At 44.4% G+C, this 19,308-nt stretch overlaps 1 protein-coding gene across 3 annotated transcripts in view; it reads left to right on the forward strand.

Moving 5' to 3' along the window:
• The window catches only part of GRIP1 (glutamate receptor interacting protein 1), a 391,246-nt gene that overhangs the window by 370,197 nt on the left and 1,741 nt on the right, over nucleotides 1–19,308 (forward strand). For all 3 annotated transcript variants that reach the window (XM_044915371.1, XM_044915372.1, XM_021678544.2), the window contains 2 exons: nucleotides 4,198–4,431; nucleotides 18,623–18,769. In XM_044915371.1, the coding sequence (XP_044771306.1) occupies nucleotides 4,198–4,431; nucleotides 18,623–18,769 (381 nt within the window). The remainder of the gene's footprint in view (nucleotides 1–4,197; nucleotides 4,432–18,622; nucleotides 18,770–19,308) is intronic.

Genomic DNA, 19,308 nt, shown 5'->3' on the forward strand with positions numbered 1-19,308 from the left:
TTATGAAGGAAAATATTAGTTTGAATTTATAAATATAGTATTACCTGGCATGAATTGAAACTTCAGAGCACAGGTGAAGGGCCTGGAGATGGACAATGCTATAAAACTTAAATAAATTAAGACATTAGCAATTGATTCCTTTTTAGGCAACTTTCAAAAAGAGTAAAATGCTTAAGTATCAGCTGGCTTATTTAAACTTTTACCACTTCCTGTACCTAGAATGATTAGCAGAAGGGGCCCAACTGGATAATGAGCTCAATTCACAATTCTTGAACATACCCTTGCTTTTGAAAGCATGTTTGGCTCATACGCCTTCTTCACTTTGCATTTTGATATTTCTCTTTTAAAGAAGCAGCCATTCTTCTAATAGCTTCTTTTATAGCAGGTAAAACAAGGGTGATGTAAAAAGTAACACAATGAGATTGGGTTTTCACCCAGAAGCTGAGTTATCTAAAATGAAAACAACATCTATGAGCATAGAAGTTATGTTGCAATAGCCCAGAAACTTTTTCTAACCTAGCTTCAGGCAGGTGTAGCCCTTGAAATTATAACTCCAGAAGGGAAATGGGTTGAATTTATAAGCCAAAAGGAAATTAAAGCCCTCAACAAGGAAGAATGATTGGCAAATCGATAAATTAAAGTCTTACTTATACTTGTATAAGATTCATTTACTAGCTTAAATGAACTCTGCTTGATTGTAAATGTTACAACGCAAAAAAGAGCAAGTTCCCTGCATATGAAATTTACGTCCAGTATTAAAAGTTACAGCATACTGTAACCCTAATAAATGTAGAAGATTAGCTAAAATGAGAAATGATTACAGTTGAAATGGAAATGAAAACTATACTTGGCATTCTCCCCATTAGCTAGCAGTTATTTAGGTTCAACTTTAGCACTGAAAAATGTACAGTTTTAACAAAAGAGAAAAATTCAAACTAAGACTTTGGACAAGTTACTTAATCTGTCTTATCAGATATTTATTCTTCTATAAAATAAGGGGATTATAATGACTAATGCTTATATGGCACTTAACACAAAACATAGCACTTAATAATTGTTCAATAGAAATTATTATTTTTGCCATTTTTATTAATGAACACTGCCTTAACTGTTTTTTGTTTAATATAGGAAGAAGGCTTAACTAAATATCAGCTAGTAAACCCTTGAACATATCCCGCTAAGTTTTATGTGTATCAGTTACCTCATTGATAATGGGGCAGGGGATTATAACTATACACTATGAATTGTGCAAAATGGGAACAGGCAATAGATAATCCTGAAGTGAAAACAAATCTTAGATAATTTAAAATAATTATTTTAAACTTTATTTTAGTTTTTATATTTATGTTTTAATTTTTATATTGCTTCATAGTAATTGAAGTTCACTTTTTTTTTTAAGATTTTTTATTTTTTTATTAGACAGGGAGAGAGTACAAGCAGGAGGAGCGGCAGGGAGCCTGCTCAGCAGGGAGCCCTATGTGGGTCTCGATCCCAGGACCCCAGGATCATGACCTGAGCCGACGGCAGACACTTAACCGGCTGAGCCACCCAGGCGCCCCTTGAAGTTCACTTTAAACAAAGCAGTCAAGCCGTGCTTTGAAACCTTGCCTCCATCAGAACTCTTTCTAGATCAGTTTGGAACTTCTGTAGTGGCCAAAGCTCAAACCATTATCTCCCTATTGTAGTGATTGAGTATTTTACCTCCAACGTGTTTCCCACTGATCCCATGAAAAATGAATATAAAAAATAGATGTGAACAAAGCCAATAACTTGTCTAAGTAGGTAAAAAACCATAGATGGATGGTCACCACTGCAAGAAAATAATCACTGGGTGCTGTCACTTACAGTGGACAAACAGAGAAATGCTTTCAGTGAGTTAAGTGCCATAAAATAAAGGATGTCCCATGACACCAACAAAGCCAGTAGTCAAAAACTTTCCATTTTAAAAAGAGATTTAACTGAAATAAACCATAATATGGATAATCCACATTGGCTTACATATTAGGGTTTTTTTTTTAAATATCCTAAAAAGTCAATTTTATATGTTTCAACCGAATACTTGACTGGGAAGCAATCCAGCCTGGTAGTCAAGAATAAGGATTCTGGAATCCGAGCGTGAGGGCTGCAATCCCAGACTCTTGGGCAGCTTGCTCACCTTATCCAGGCATCCCTTTCCATGACTGAAGTGGGGAGGTGTGATAATTCTAATACATATCATAGAGACTTACCACAAGTATTAAATGACATTCTACAGACACATATATATGGTACTGAGCACATGTTAGTGGTCAACGACCAGTAAGGTTTTTCTTACGACTAAAATTTTCTTTTTCAAAGTCATCAATACGATAACTAACCTAGTCAGGATATTGATAAGATAACTGGTTTTGTTCCTTTTTCAACGGAGTCATAGATATATGTACATGGGTGCCAATACTTGGCTGCAATTCAAAGATCTCTTTTTTTTTTTAAAGATTTTATTTTATTTATTTATTTGACAGAGAGAGAATGAGAGAGAGAGAGCACATGAGAGGGGGGAGGGTCAGAGGGAGAAGCAGACTCCCCGCCGAGCAGGGAACCCGTTGCGGGACTCGATCCAGGGACTCCAGGATCATGACCTGAGCCGAAGGCAGTCGCTTAACTGACTGAGCCACCCAGGCGCCCTCAAAGATCTCTTTACTGGTGTGTGTGTAGCCGAACACCAGGTCACTTGGAATTACAAAATCTTAGTGAGATAACAAATGAAAACTCGATCACATTGCAGTGTTCCCTCTTAATCAATAATTTTAGATGGTGCCCTTGGCTCATTTACTACTTGGGTGACCTTGGGTAAGTCAGCCTCTGTGTGCCTCAGTTTCTGCACCTACAAATTGGGAGTCATAACAGTGTCCATCTCAAAGTTGTTGTGTGGCTGAAGTGGGCGAATGCAAGGACTCAACAAAGGACGCTCTGCTACTTTTAGCATCAGTATGAATGTAAACCACTAGATCACAGCGTAGCCAGCAACACAGCATGTGGGGTTTGTTTTCTGGTCCATGACCTCAGGCAGACTCACCAGTGCCGGTTTACCATCATCATTCAACCATCCTACCAAGGAGGATGGAGCTGCCTTACAGACATGTTTTCAGAATTTTAGCATCCTTTAACCATGAGAAATGAACATCCTCAACATGACATTGGTTTCAGATGCTTTTTTAGTTTCACTTCCAAGATTCAGTCATATTTTGTGTCTAATCTTGCTTCTCCTTGCATATGAACATTTTTTGAAAAATATTTATTTGTCAGGGGAAGAGAGAGAGAGCACAAGCAGGGGGAGTGGCAGAGGGAGAAGCAGGCTCCCCACTGAGCAGGGAGCCCAATGCAGGACTCGATCCCAGGGTCCGGGGCTCATGACCTGAGCTAAAAGCAGACACTTAACCAACTGAGCCCCCCAGGTGTCCCGCATATGAACATATTTGAATCTGAACAAACTTCCCTGTTCACTGGTAAAATCCAATCCAAGTTTCCCAGCTTTTGAGCAAAGGGTTGAATCCAGTAGCACAATAAATGATTACTCTTTGACCTTTGACGATCTCCCACAAAGACCGTTTCTAAGAAACGTGGACCTATGCCAAATGGTGTGGAGACCTAGCTGGTTCTACAAGCTTCTGGGACAGGCCACGTGGCCAAAGAAAGACAGTGTACCAGTGGTAGGCGGGCAGCATTGGCTCTTGCCTTTCTATCAGTAGCCCTGTTTTAGCCCATTGTTACCTCTAGGTGGGGCTAGAGGCAGCATTGCCAATGGAGACCGCCTGGTTCCATTGGAAAGTTCTTAGTCCATTTCTGTAAGATAAATTGAAGTTGCTTCATGAATCCCATCTTTAGAGCCCACTCAGTGGAAAGTTAATGCTTAAAATGTAGTTTGCAGTAAGCAAATGTTATAGCTTTTCAATTTGCCTCAAAACTGCCAGGGGTGGTATTTGATTAAATAAATGGCTTAAGTACTTTAGTTGGATTTGAGATGTACATTATAAATGTCACTTGTAAAGCATTTTCCCAGACTTTCATAGTTCAATTAGTACGTCCATTCTCCGGCCTTTGGTTGTGCCCCGAAGAGACTGTACTTTGGGCAGAAGGAAAAATGTGCTTAGTATTGAGCAACCAAACCCTTTTCTTAGTCCGCGGCTTAATTGTTTCTGAAAATTGTCAATGCCACAGGCAACAATCATGTCGGGGAGCACGATGAGTTTGAATCATGAGGCCCCAACACCTCGCAGTCAGCTGGGGCGACAGGCCAGCTTCCAGGAACGGAGCAGCTCGCGACCACATTATAGCCAAACAACTCGGAGCAACACCCTGCCCACAGATGTGGGCAGAAAGTCTGTCACCCTGAGAAAAATGAAACAAGAAATTAAGGAGATCATGTCCCCAACTCCTGTGGAGCTGCACAAGGTCAGGATGCTTTCTTCCCTTTTCTTTGTCCCGTTTAGCAGCCATTCTGCCCAGTGTGAGTGCCGGGGTGCGAGCATGGGAATGATGCTCTACCTCGGGCTCAGCCAGGGACGGAAGCCAGAGAGAGCCAAAAGGCACATCATCAGAGACTCGGTTCTCAAAATGTGATCTTTGGGAGGTTATCCTGTAGAGCAGGGACAGTTCGCTTTGGAGCAATGAATTTACTAAAAATGTAGTCATGGCCAAAACCTTCTTACAAAAGTTGGAGGCTTCGATATCCTGTGGAGTTTAGATGAATTGGTTTGTCATTCCAACCTCTTTGGAAGTGGGAGAAGGATTTCCTAAGGTGTCATACACTCGTAGCTTCACTGAAAAGGAGTTTCAGGTTGAATGTAGGAATGCTTAATCTTTAGTGACAGACTTAGCGGATGGTTATATTACGCAGAAGACATGAAGTTCTCTTCGAGACATAATTTAGAGTCTTGGGTCAGGACAGGGCGACTCCTGGTATGTTCCATCTCGGCCTGTGATGGTCGCCTCACCTGACTTCATGGAAGAATCTACTGTGCCACACAAAGCCGAGTCTCAGTTGCTGGCAGAGTTTGAACAAGGCAGATGCAAGTGACAGTGTTTGCAGAATCCCGGAGCAAGGAGAGCAGAGGTCAGGGGGCGTCTCTGATTGTCTTCCGCAGAGCTAATGCTTTATTTTTAGTTAATACGTAAAGATGTATAGACGGCCATAATCTCACCCCACTTTTCTTGAGAACCAAGACCTTCTCTGTAGTTAATACTCTGTTAACGAGAATTTAGTTATTTGTCTTACCCAGAAAAGCAAGTAAATGTTGGATGGAGAGGAGGTAACAGGCCAGCCACTCCCTTTTTCCTCTGAAGTCTTCAATTTCCCTAAGCACCCTTTAAAAGATATTTTATATCTTTTTGCAGCTATTTATTTTGCAGCTGACAAAGGTTGTGGTGAAAGAGAGACTAGAACGGGAAGTTGAGTTCTCAACCTTGTGTTCCAATCCTGGGGTGACTCTTTTACCACTCATTCATCCCGATGGTGCCCTCAGGTGTCTAAGAATACTGCCCGCCCCTTCTCAAAAATTCTCCTGCCCAGGCAGAGTGGAGCCTGCTTGATAACCGCCCCCCCCTTCAGCCCCAAAGGGAAAGGATACCAGCAGGTACTGAGTTCCTATTATATGCTATAATCTTTGTATTTTTAGCCCTTGCAATAGCACTTCTTAGCAGATATGTATTAGCCCCGTCTACAGGATAGGGAAATAGCAAGTATAAAATAGAGTCATTTTTCCTTCTAGAGTGAGGCATTTGCCTCAAAGGGAGATTATTGATAGTCCGCCAGTACAGAGACCCGTCGGCCCATCCCTCCTGCACTGAAAGCATTTAGCAAAGATAATGATGAGAAATTGGGTGTGCAGATCGTTAGAGCTGAGGTTTAAAAAAAGTGCCTGTACTGAAAATCTATCTTATTTTTTTGAAAAGGCCTCCTCTGCATGCCAGCACAATGGGTGGCAGCGTGGGGACTGGTTGGAACATCTGTGTGGCAGAGTGTGACCTGGGAGGTCACCGGATCACGCACACGGATGGGCCAAGACCTAAGCCGCGGGATGCTGCTTTTTGCCTTCGCTTCATCTCCCCTCAGTGGTGGCAATAAGTGCGTCTCCCATGTAGCTTCTCTTTTCTTCTGAATTGGTCCCAAACAAAATAGGACTCTCAAAAGTAGAGGGTGTCCTGGGCATCCTAAGGCACACAAAAAAAGATCTAGTGAAGTGAAAGGCAGCCAGGGAGTGTGCAGCCTGGCAACATGGGATTCTGGGAGTGGTGTCTGCTCACATCCCGGGTATCTTTTCCTTTGGTAAGTGATTCAGTGCTTCTGTCAGGCCATCCACATGCTGGCTGTTAAATACGTTCTCCAGTGCTGAAGTGCATGAAAGGAAAAGTCACTTGAACTGCCGGCTGTGCCCGTATCCTGCACGTGGGTGACTTTTGAACACTGCAGGATTGCCTGACTCCATGAAAAAACAACAGTGACTTGTTGATGGAATTGAGTTGTCCTCCCAGTGGGGTGCTACTAGCTTATAGGGTTTTTTTTTTTTTTTTAGCTATTTTTCCTTTGTAAAAATGAGGGAAAGGCACTCTGGGGGGTGGTGGCATGGAGAAGGGCCAGGGAATTAGAAAAACATTCCTTCTTCAAGTTGAAGATAATCCCAAGCTGGATGCACAGCTTGAGGAGTGGAATGAGGGCTGGTTTTCAGTTCCCTGAGCCCCCTTGGTAGCCATTTCCAAGTGGATCTGGTGGAGGAATTCCCAAGGGGCTGCAAAGACCAGGGTGGAGAGGCCGGATGAAGTCGATAGCATACCAGGCCTGGTGTCATTTTCCGGCTGCCATCTCTCTCATGGCTGTTGGCTACTTGGTGAAATATGTCTCCTTGAGGGCAGGTGGCAGATCTGGTCATGTCTGAGCCAGCACCTACAAACTCATACTATGCTTCATGAGAAGCTGGATCCAGAGAATGTGAATGAATGGGCAAGTATCCATCCTCATTCCGGGAGAGAAAAAAATAAAAAGCAAAAGCATCTCCATCTCTGGATGACGGGTTACTAACATCATCTTCCAACATGAAGAATACAGTGTGGGCTTATCTTCCAGTTTCTTGGGTTTCAGCTTTTTTCCATTGTTTACCCATGACTTTCCATCCAGTCCTCCTTGCCATTCCTTCTCTTTCTTCAGACCTTCAGAAAGTCCCAAGCTCAGGTCAGGGTCTATATGGTTTTCTTTCATTTCACATCATCTGCTGTGTCTGAGGCCCTTCCAGGTCTGGGCAAGTCTTCCTTCAAGTTGTCTACATCCACTCCTGAACCCTAAAAGCTAGTTGTCCCTCATGACACTTGGAACAAACAGAGAAACACAGCCCCACTTCCTTCTTTGGCTGTGTGGGTGGGAAAGGGAGTTAGAACTGGCAAGATGATTTGATATTTAGTAGGGGGTGAGGGGATGGTGGCGCAGGGGGTCACAGGGAAGTGACACTCAGGTCCCCTCTACTGAGTAATTTGTTGGCTGAGATGATCTGAAACACATCTTACCTCACAATTCAGGACATGCAAACATCCACACTCATAGATGGAATGAATCTGAAACTTGACTGCATGGTTTATGTCAAACATTTTCTATTTTTAATTTGTTCTTCTTTCAAATACTATCATATTAAGCTGATTTCAAAATTTATTAATGGGTCTCAATCAAAAGTTTGCAGACTGCTCCCTTAGTAGTTTGGCATAAAAACCTCCTTTAGGTTTTGCTAACAGAGGTGATTATTCTGTTTCAGTGAAATCATTGGCAGCAGCTGGGTGGCAGGGGAAAAAGGAAATGAGGTTGCATCTTTGGCCCTGCAGGTTCTGGGTTTTATCTTTCAAATGAATTCTGGTTTGTACTATAGCTTATCACAGATTCTTTCTCTTTACAGATAAGGAGTGTGATCTTAGCTATCGTTCATTGATAACACTTTCTTTCCCTTCTGCTGCTTAAATATCCTTTATGTCTACTTGATCTACTTCTGAGATGAAGTCTAGCTTCACTTCTTTGCATACTTTAAAGCAAAAAGATTTCTTTTTCTGTAGAGTAGAAAGTTTCCCCACATTCAGAACACTTGTACATTTCCTTTTGCCCTGTCATTTGTGTTTTTAAATAAAATTATATTCCTTAACTGTATGCAGCTATTTGTATTTATCATTTTACAGAAAGGCTTTAAAATTCCTTTTTCAGCATCTCTGTTTATTTATGGCTGCTGGTGGCATGACCCTGGGACATTGAAGTCATCTATTAGGACCCCCTTTATTTCTCATAGCAGCTTTGGCTACTCTCAACTTTTTCCCCAGCCAAGTTCACCTTGCATTTTCAATGTATCTGAATGCTTTGAGAAGGGAGCTTTGTTTTTCTTGATATGAGAAAGTTGTTCTTGTCCTTGTAAGGAGTGTTACTTTCAATGCCTAATGGAAGCTTCTTTTGCAATATTCTCCCCAAGTCAGGAAGAGAGGCTCAGCCCTAGGAGGAAATATGAAATAGAAGAACGTATCTTATTCAGACACATGCGTCTTTCTTCACCAGACATTTGGAGTTGGTACTCAGGATCAAACGAGTCCTCATGGCAGGCCTCGACCTTCTCCAAATAGCTGGTGTCGAATTGTCTTACTGTGGAAGTCCCGAGAAGCTAAAAATGACAAACTGAATATATGCACCTTCTGCTCTTGCCTACCCTTCGTCGCTAGCCCCAGTTTCTCTTCCTCCAGGCAAGGAGGGGTAAATTAGAAAGAACACAGACTTCGTCGTCAGGCAGACCGAGGTCTGGTCACAGTCTGACAGGCATCAGCCACGTCCCTTTTCGGAACCTTGGTTTTCTCCTTTAGCAAAGGAGGGGGCAGGACCCTGCTCGGGAGAGGAGCCTCAACAAATAGCATTTCCCCTGGGGAAGTCACCATCCTTCAGAGTCTTGCCTCAGCCAAGCAGTGTCAGAAACCCAGAACATGAGGTCTCCACGGCCTCCCAGCCTGAAAAGCAGATTCAGCCTCAGAGCCCCCGAGATGGAGAAGTAAACCGGACCAGGAATCTGTGTACAGACAGATGGATGCGTGCCCAGTTAGCAGTCACTGTCGCAGTCTGACGGGCATATGCTCTCCCTGTAGAACCGGGGCCAGATGATCATCAGAAGGTTGTTGGGGGAACGTGGAATTGTGGAATAAGGGTCGGAGTCTGCATGTAGGTTTTAAATGAGTAAAATGGATCATTCCCTCAGCTTCCTTTGTCTGTGATTCTGTGAAAACAAACTTTTCAAAATGTAAAAGATACAATTCTTTTTTTAAAGATTTATTTATTTATTTGAGAGGGGGGAAGGGCAGAGGAAGAGAATCTTAAGCAGACTTCCTGCTGAGCCTGGGGCCTGTCACAGGGCTAGATCTCACCACCCTGAAATCATGACCTGAGCCGAAATCAGGAGCTGGTCACTTAACCGACTGAGCCACCCAGGCACCCCGATATAATTCTTATAAAAATGATTGGCTTGTGTCTAAAATTCTTGGATGCTTGTTTAACCCTATGAAGGGTAAGGACAATGGGATGATAAAGCTTGTTCAAAGGGGTGATACGTCTCAGTCAGTGAGGGGGAGAAAAAGCAAGAATGCTAGAATAGGATTTCCAAGTTAGGATTAAAGCTGCCCAGTGACTTATAGGGAAATAAAAGCCAAGCCTTTGAGGTCATCTTTTCATTGCAACTCTCCCCGGCCGAGCTCAGTCTACATCTTACTACTTTTCAGCAAGTTGCCATCTGCCTTTGCAGGGTCCGAGCTCTGAGCATTAGAAAGGTAAGTCCCAGCAAAGTTGCAGCCCCCCAGGCTCAGATGACCCTCAGGCAGTGTCAGGGCTCCAGTGTGCCTTACTTCTTAGGTTTTGATCTTCATCTTGTCCCTTGGTTGAGGATCCACCACCACGCCTCTTCAGAAATGTTAATAGCTTCCCTTAAGTCTAGCTCTGGCTGGGGATCATTCATCTCTTCCTGATGTTTTTGTGTCTCTCTGTGGTGATCAAATATGTTCATTTATAGGTTGTAAGATATTGTATTATCTATAGGATGTTCACTTACAAATGGCATGCTCTCTGAGGGTCACTCTGTTCCCCTGGTCCTTGGAGAGTAGCCTGCCAGCCCTCTTCCTTCCCCACTGCTCTGTCCTCTTACCTCGCTGGCTATTGTAAGGATTACATTGATAATGGTCTTGCCCAGGGCTTGTCTCTTTCTTTCCCTTAGATAGACACAGAGCTCTCTCCTTGTTCTGAGGATCTTTGGAGTGTCTGACCACAGCAACACCTGGAATGAGGAAATAAAATTGAGACCGTCAGCAATCAGTGCAGCGGGGGTTTGGTCCATTGTATGTAACTTGTCATCCTTCCTGAATGGCAACAAGCCTGGCCCTGAATTCCCACAGGCCCAGGGCGTGAGTGGAGGGCATGCCTCCCACCCAGCAAGGCAGGTGGCCCCTGGAGCGAGGAGGCCCACAGACCTGAGGAGACTGGAGGTCAGTAGGGTCAGAGGGAATTGGGAAGCGTCAAGAACTGGAGGAGAGCCAGGCCAGGGCAGACCTGGGAGACTGAAAGCAGAAGCAGGAGCAGAGCGAGCAGGTGCTGAGTAACCAGTGGGCAGTCCTGAGAAAAACCCTGGAACAGAGACTCTGCCAGCCGACTAGCTTGGCGGTGGCTGCGGCAAGGGGAAGGGCCGGGGGCAGGGTTGCCGGGTGAACTGGGGAGAGAGACCCTGGGCCCTGAGGCCTCGACTCAGTTTATCCCAAAGATGTTGCCAAAGGTTCTTGGTCTCCTCATGAAAGAATTCAAGGATAGACACACATCATGGTGGACAAGTGACACAAACACTAAATTGTATTAAAGTGAAAGTATACTCTGGAGATGTGAGATTGGGCAAGCTCAAGGGGGTGGGGAGAGAGAGAGAGAGAGAGAGCACTGCGCACCCTGGAGTCTGGGTTTCTGTCTTTTATTGACAGTTGTTAACAAGGAGCGAAACATTCATTACTTGGGGTGGAGATGCAGAGTTTCATGTGTTTCCTTCCTTCCTTGGTCAGGGGTTTCCTGTCATGGCATCCGCCATCTTGGGCTTGTCCGGTTTGGTCCAGCTTCTTGTGGAGTGTTGCCAAGACAGGCCTCTGACTTTCCTGATAGCTGTCTGTGACTTCCTCGGTGCTGGCCTCCAGGCATCCTGTTAGAACCCGGCTAACTGCCTTCTCCGACCGCAGAGCTGGCAATAACTAGGTGACCAAGGTGCCCATGGCTTGGTCTGATCTCCTGGAGAATCTGGAGACTGATCTAGCTCTTTCCTCTTTGATGTGTTGTGAAATGAGAGAGGTGAAGTTGCTCCAACATGATTTGGGGAAGCAGCACATATATCCACCTCAGATTTTAGAACTGGGACGCTCCCTTGCTTAGGACTCAGCTCTCCAAGGGCCAAGTCAGCCCTGACTTGCTCCTACTTAGAGCCAGAATCCAGGCTGCTGACTCTGTCCTTGTCGAGCCCCTACTTTTCAAGCCCGTGGTGCCACACGCTTGCCAGGAAGCAGCAGGGGGCAGTGTCGGGAGCAACTGTCCCTTTCTCCCCTCGGCCAATGAGGCTCCCCAGACAGGCGGGCTGCAACTGCCTTTCCTGACCCAGTTTGTCTTGAAGCCCAATTTGAGTGGCATAAACTGAAATCACTTCCTCTTGGGCTGGAAGAATGCAGTTGGGAAGGCCATGCCTTTTCTTTTTTCTTCCAGCCCCACAAGGAGTATAGGGTTATCCTCAAAGCCAACGTTACTTGAATTATCAAGTTTAAAGGAAGAATGCTACCCCAGTGGTATTTGTAAGAATGAATCCAAGTGCCTGGTGATTTCTGGGGAAACTAGTACCGTCTTGGAGAAATAGGTGTTGGTTTGGCCCTTAAGGCCATCAGGCCAGGGACTGAACGATAGGAAGGCTGCCAGGGCTTAGAAATGGCTTCTGGGATAGCCATCACTTGCTGTGACTTGCTCAAGATAGTAGACACAATTGCCTTTAAAATCCAAAGGGGGAGAATTGCTTCTGGCTGCTTAAAGATTTTCACATGTGTCAAAACTGAAAACAGAAACATTAGGTTTCTAATCTTTGCCTTGAGGACATTGTTCAGACATGTGAATAGACTTGCTTAGAAATATAAAACAAGGCACAACTTGAATTGTGGGGCCTCCTGTTAAAGCTTCTGTTCCCAGGAGGGTTAGAAGCAATTGCAGTATGTGCTGGAGAATAGTTAAAATTGAACTGAGCCTTGTAGAACCGTATTCTTGCCCAGAGTTATGTTTCAAGAGGCTCACTGGCCCTTTTTAGAACAGAAAAGTCTAGCCTTGGGTTCATAGTCCAGGTTCCCTGGCTGCATCCTTTGGTTAGCACAGAATAGAGACCCCACATGAAAAATCTTGATTCACATGAGCCAGAGTGGACCACAAAGAGCTCTAGGAGCAGGAGTTTATGCAGATGTCCATGGAAAACCACAAAGGGGCTCGGATCAGAATAAATACAGCAGACATGATAAATTATTCATCTTAACTTGTTGGGCAGTTGGGAATGGATAAAGACTGCCTGACCAGCTAAGAGATTATATGTCCAGAAAAAAAAAAAAAATCATGATTTAGTGGAAGGAACACAGTAAATGAGGTCAGATATTCAAGCACTGCCTCCTAGAGCTTATACATTCCAACTAGACAAGTATGTCCATCAACTTCTTTAAAGAGTCATGTTCTCATTAGCAGGAAGGGAATAATTCTGCTGCACAGAGCTGCTAAGAGTTCAAAAGCAATCGTATGTAGGAAAGTGCCTGGGTAAGGAATTCATCTGTGGCTTAAAAAAAAAAAATGTGACTTAAACCTTGGACTCCTTCAAATTCTTTTTGGACAGGAAATAAATCAGAAGTAACTACCACCGATCTCCATGCAAGCAGGAGGGCAGCAACGACATGGTACAATTCACTATTGCTGCCATGAGAGCAGGCAGCTGTACACCCCATTTTTGTGAATTATTGATTCCTGGCATCTTATCTTTTGTGTCACTTTAAAATAATTTCTTTTTTGTTATTGGCTCTCCCCAGGAGACCCATAGAGTTGGCTATTAAAATTCAGTTTCCTCTAACCTTAGGAAGTCTTTCCAGAGAAACAGATGCGTCTCAGATGTAAACCACTGATTCGCCTCTCATCTTGAAGAGTGCCATCCAGTCTATGGCTCTGAAACACCATGCCTCTTGGCCAGCAACTCTGACCTTAAATGAGCTAATCTGTTCACCTGCTCCGGCCGACATCCAACTCGAACATTTTGGTTACTATGTTACCCCTGCTGGTGTTGGCGTCATTTGGTGCCCCTCCCGAGTTCTGGCTATGGAGCTGACATCCAAGAATCAAAGGCCAATTGAGCAATGAAGAGCTTCACTGTTATTCTAGGCCCACACCCAATGTTCCCCCCCCCCCCCCCCCCAGGATACTGCTTCCCCGTGTCAGAAAACCTGTCTTGGATCGAAGACAGAAGCGGGCTTCTTCATGTCCATTGCAAGCCATAGGCCTTGCAACCCTCACGTTCGGGTGCACTGAAGGAGCGCGGCTGGGGCTGCGCAGCAGATGCCAGTCGGCTTACCCATCCAGACATGAGCACAGGGTCTCTAGGACCTTCCCCCATACCTAGCTGCAAGTGGAACAGAGAGAAGTAGGAGGCACCACCCTCCAGGAGGGGTGACATCCCCGCCCCAGGTGGGCTCCTTGTCACATGGTGAGAACACGACTAGAAACAAAGATGCAAAGGAGGCAGGAGGACAAGAAATCCCACAGAGAAGGCGCAAAGCCAAAGAGGGGCACAGAAGGAGTGACCTTGAGCACAGAGACTTCATCTACTAGTAACGAGCGCCCCCAAATGGCAGGCTATCACCAATCCCGTTAGCTATTTGCTTCCTCCTCCTCCTCCTCCTCCCTCCTTCTCCAATTTGGACTTCCCTCCCCATTCCTCTCTTCCTTCCTTTGAGAAAGGAGCATGGGGATTGGAGGAAAGGGACTAGAATATAACCAAAAATGTTTCCTCCAATGAAGGGACCTTGGAGGAGTGGCTGCTTGCAGCTTGGAAGCAGGAAATATTCATGATGAGTCATGATACCTTGAGCCAGAAAGCAAAGAAGCTGTCAAAACAAATGAGTCCTATCAAAAGGACACAGAGGTTAACATGAAAGACCCCCCCCATGACCAAAGATGAGAAAATTTGAGCACCCAAAAGAATAATGATGAAATTACTTGAAATACAACATCTGTATGTAAACCCACATGTTCATAGTGATACTTTACTTTACAAAAGTCATCCCCCCCACACAAAAAAATGTCTTTGGGACGCCATTAGAAGTGTCTAGTGCACTAATGCCCTGTACTAAAAACGAAGGGAAAGAATTAGCCTTCGTTCTGCCTTTCTGGCAGATCAACGTGCACATCAAAGTAACCAAACAGCACTGTTTGAAGAAAGGAGAGTTCTTCTTTACGAAAGTATTCTAGCTAACAAATGTGGAAGATATTACAGGATTAGAAAAAGACTATCACTCTGCAGCCCCTAAGGAAATTATTCAGACAGTGGTCATCAATGGTCAAAAACATTTAGATAAGAGGTTGGTGGGGAACCTTACAATGAAGGCATTAAGCTGTCTTCCCCTGGACCCACCCAGAGTGGGACAACTAGACACTGAGTGATGTGATGTCGTAGGAAGCACCCTGTAGCACCTGTGATCCATTCACACCCCTCCCCACAAAGCTGACCCTGACTCCAGGCAAGGATCCCGGGTAACTTCCATGTAGAGGGACGCAAGGACTAGATGAACGCAGTGCGGGACAAATACAGTTCCCGCAATAAGGCAGGAGCATGGGGCCGTGCTCTAGACAAGAAGACAAGTAGAAACCCCACACTCACATGTCAACCTTGTTGGGATCCTGATCTGAAAAAACCAACTCTAAAACCCACTTTTGAAAGAATCAGGGACATTTTGTTATGGACTAGGTATTGGAGGATATCAGGGAATCAGGGTGAATTTGTGAATGAATTCATGACTTTGAGGTATGTAAAAAGAGTGATTTTTCTTTTTTAGAGATTCATCCTGAATCTCTAAAAGGAGTATGTAGGAGTAAATTACTTAAGGACTGGCATTTGCCTTAAAATAATCCCCCAAAGGAGAAGAAAGAAGGGGACAGAGCCTGTGGGGCAAGCTCTTAATGGTTGTTAGATCTGGGTGAGGAGCATATGGGGATTCATTGTTTGTTCTAGCCTCTCTACTCTTGAATACGTTTGAATTTTTTCATTAAAAAATAGCTTTCTCCTAACTAATGGTAATGTGGTAATGATTGTGGTAATGATTTTGCAATATATATATATATATATATATGTCAAGTCATGGTAATGATTGTGGTAATGATTTTGCAATATATATATATATATATATATATATATATATATATATATGTCAAGTCATGATGCGGTCTACCTTAAGCTTATACAGAGCTGTATGTCAATTATATCTCAACAAAAGTGGAAATTAAAAAAATTTTTTTTAATTAGCTCTCTCCAATAACGACCCGTCTCACCTTAGGAAAGGGGCAGGACTCTTCCTGTCCTATGGCCTGAGGCCAAATCATAGTTATAGAGGGACCTCAAAATTCTTCTCTGTAATGAGTGCTCATTAAGCAACCACCTGCTAGGTAAAGAGAGAGTGTGCCGTGGGAATATCTGAGCTCCACAGTCACTACCACTTGGGTTTGAACCACTTTGAAACTTCTCTGTGGACAAGTTTCTAACCCTCCATGAGCCTTCATATCCCTGTCTGTATGATCTGCTCCACAGACTTGATAGAGTCAGTAACATCCTGTTGCTTTTTAATCTACTCCCTCAAGACCCACAGGCTTTAATCACCTATTGGCAAGAAGTCCAGTATTTCCTGCTGGAGGACCCTCCTTCCCACCTCCCTCCCTGTCCAAGAATGGAGCTTCCTCAGCCCTTAGGCAGAGCCAGCCTGGCGGCGACGTCGCACGTTATCTCACCTCTGATGGCCACACGGTGGCGCCATTGGAGCTTCGTGTGCCCCGGGCCCCAGCCATCTCCAGCTACCCTGCAGCTGCACCTTGCAAATTCCCAGCAGAGCCCTGGGGCGCGACAGGATGGGGCACAGCTTGAATTAAATCCCTCTTAGTTCTCACTCACAGCGCATCTTGGCCAGTTCTGACTGGAAACAAACTGAGAGTTGCTGGAGGGGAGGTGGGGAGGGGGATGGGGTAACTGGGTGATGGGCATTAAGGAGGGCACGGGCATTGAGGGCACGTGATGTAATGAGCACTGGGTGTTGTATGCAACTGATGAATCACTAAACTCCACCTCTGAAACTAATTTAAAAAAAATCAGCTCTGTCAAATAAAAAAAAAAAAACCCTAGTCATTTCATTATTCGACAAATACTAATCCTACTATGTGGCAGACACCGTTTTAGGGGTTCAGGATATCAGTGAACTAAACAAAGATTCTTTCCCCACCTCAGAGAGCTTGGGAGCTGGATGCATCTTCCATCTACTCTCTAAGGCCATCTGAGCCTAGATCACCAATAAAGACTCCTCCTCACCTCCTGAGGAGTTTTGGTCTGGAAGGAACTCTCTCACTCATGCAGTTTAACCTACTTCTCTCCCCGTGCATTATCAGGGTGCATGTGGGATGGGGGACTGGGTTTTACTAAGCGACACACGCACGTGCAGACCCACCCGCGCGCACACACATTCACATACACACAATGACGGAATGAGCCTGCAAAGAGTATCATCCCATTAAACATTAATTCCCTCGATTCTTTTCAGAGCATGTAATAGCCCCCTTGTATGCAGAAGACCACACGGAGCAATTGCACCGTGCACGGGGATCCCCAGGGATCTGCAGGTGCCAAATCAATCAGTCTGGGCAAGGTCTGAGATTCGACATTTTAACATGTTCCTGAGAAATGGTGATGCTTCTGGTCAGGACCTCACTTTAACTGGCAAGGCACATTTTTTTTTCCTCTTAAAAAGCAAAGTTGCAACAAAATTCTGGCCCCTTTCCTTCTAGGGCACTTGTAGGAAAGAGGCAGGTAGCGGTAGAATATTTATATATCTTACTTCATAGGATCTAGGGTGCCATGGATTATGAAACACACCTGATTTCAGAGATTTTGAAATATGAAAAAATAAAGCATATCTTACAACCTATGAAATAAGGCATTTTGAGTGGCAGTAGTATATAATGGTTAAGTGTTTAGTGTCTGGAATCAGACAGACAGGGCTTCACTATTCATTACCTTTGTGACCTTGGGCGAATGACTTAACCTCTATAAAATTGAATTTCCTCACCTTTCATATGGCAATAACCATGAGGGCTGCCTGGTGAATAGTATAGACTCGGCCAGCTTGATATTTTAACTCTCAGCCTAGTAAAATAAAAAACCACAAACACCACTTTTTTGTAGTTCCTTCAATATTCCCTCTTTCTCTGAAATAAAATAACTGGGTATAAAAAATAGACCTGTTTTATCTTGACCTTTTGCCCTCTGTAGCCCTGAAGTCTTTACTATTTTACAAGAACATATTCATGTATTTGTGTGAAAATAAAATCTTTTTTAAAAACAATTAGTGTAAAACAATATATTAGCCCAGATCAGTGCTTGAAGAGTGCATCAGCTTATACAGAGGGCATCGGGCAAAACTTAGTGATTGTCAGTGACCAGCTTAAAACATTAAACGAGGACCAAGTGCTGAGTATGCCACCTGGCCGGAGCCAGGACAGCGGGTGCTCAGTAAATGTTACACATAAATGTGTTTGCCTCTGGAAGGCAGCCTTTTCTTGCGCTCTTACTGCTGTTCCCCAGCACCCAGAACCATGCTCAGGACAGGGTCGGGACTCGGTACACAGTTGGTGAATGTATGCATGATTGGCTGAATGTCTGAACCTCAGACTAACTCTTGCAGGTGGTCAGATTGGAGGCATGAGGTTCGGGGGAAGCTTTGCCTGGCAGGTGGCTGTAGGTGCGGAGGGAACCAGTGAGGCCCGTAGCCGAGAAGGGTGAAGAAGGACTTGAGTTGCTAAACCAAAGCCTGGTTGCTATTCACGCTGGACCCCAGAGCAAGGTGTTGGTTACAAGAACACTTTCAGGTTTTTTAACTCCATTTGCTGTCAGTACTAACATTCTGATCGGGATACCATAGCAAATAAAATGATGGACTCCAGGCTGGCAGTTGCTCAGTGGAAGATGATATGCTGAGTACTGTACCCAGCGCAGCATCAGGCATGGTGGGCAGGAAGGAAAGGCCTTTGGCTTCGTCCTGATACCCAGCAGGTGCAACGGGCTGCCTCCCTTCTCTAGCAGTTGGCCTTCTCCTTCCTTTTCAGTTCTGGGCAGGACTTTGCAAATTCCAAGGCTGTTTTCAGAGAAGGGGAAAAAGCTGCAGGAGCGTGGGGAGCTGCCTAATATATTACAAATCTATTATGTTACTGAGTAAATAAATTTGAAAAGATTGTTGGACAAGAAGTTTCACACACAAAAGTCCGCAGCCAAGCTGAATGCGTCCTTCACATTCTCTCACTTTCCAGGTGACCTTGTACAAGAGCTCTGATATGGAGGACTTTGGGTTCAGTGTAGCAGATGGCTTGCTGGAGAAAGGAGTGTATGTTAAAAATATTCGCCCAGCTGGGCCAGGAGATCTCGGTGGCTTAAAGCCCTATGATAGACTCTTACAGGTAAGACCGCAGGTGACGTTTTGATTAATTTCACTTCTCAATGTCTTACTCGATCAATGCCTACCCATCTTTCTTTGCCTCAAGACGAGATTAGGGGCCCCTCCTATATGGGATAGAAACTTTTTCCTTGGGTAGAATTTACCAGTTATTGAAATTGTCTGGTTCCCTGTATATATTCCCCAACAGATTATAAACGTCTTGAGAACAGTGCTGGCACCTTATGCTCCCATTTCCCCTTATACAGTACTTGATATCTCAGTATCTCACACAATTGTCCGAAAGCGAAAAGCCAAACGTTGTTTAGCGAAGGGAATGCGATCGTGGTCAGGAATAGTTTCAGTGAGCCCAGCCAATTCCTGATTTTACATACAGTTTTTAGGAATAGCATTTTGTAGGAAAAAGAGAGGGTTGACATCAGTCTTGAGTGTGTTTAGCTGGAATGAGTCTGGCACCAAGGAGCTGACGTTCAGAGCATGAGGCTGTACATGAAGTGACACGCCTTCACCAAGGCACGTTCTCATTGATCAATTAGGTAGTTT

This window comes from Neomonachus schauinslandi, chromosome 5 (genome assembly GCF_002201575.2).
Source record: "Neomonachus schauinslandi chromosome 5, ASM220157v2, whole genome shotgun sequence".
NCBI classification, from domain to species: Eukaryota; Metazoa; Chordata; class Mammalia; order Carnivora; family Phocidae; genus Neomonachus; species Neomonachus schauinslandi.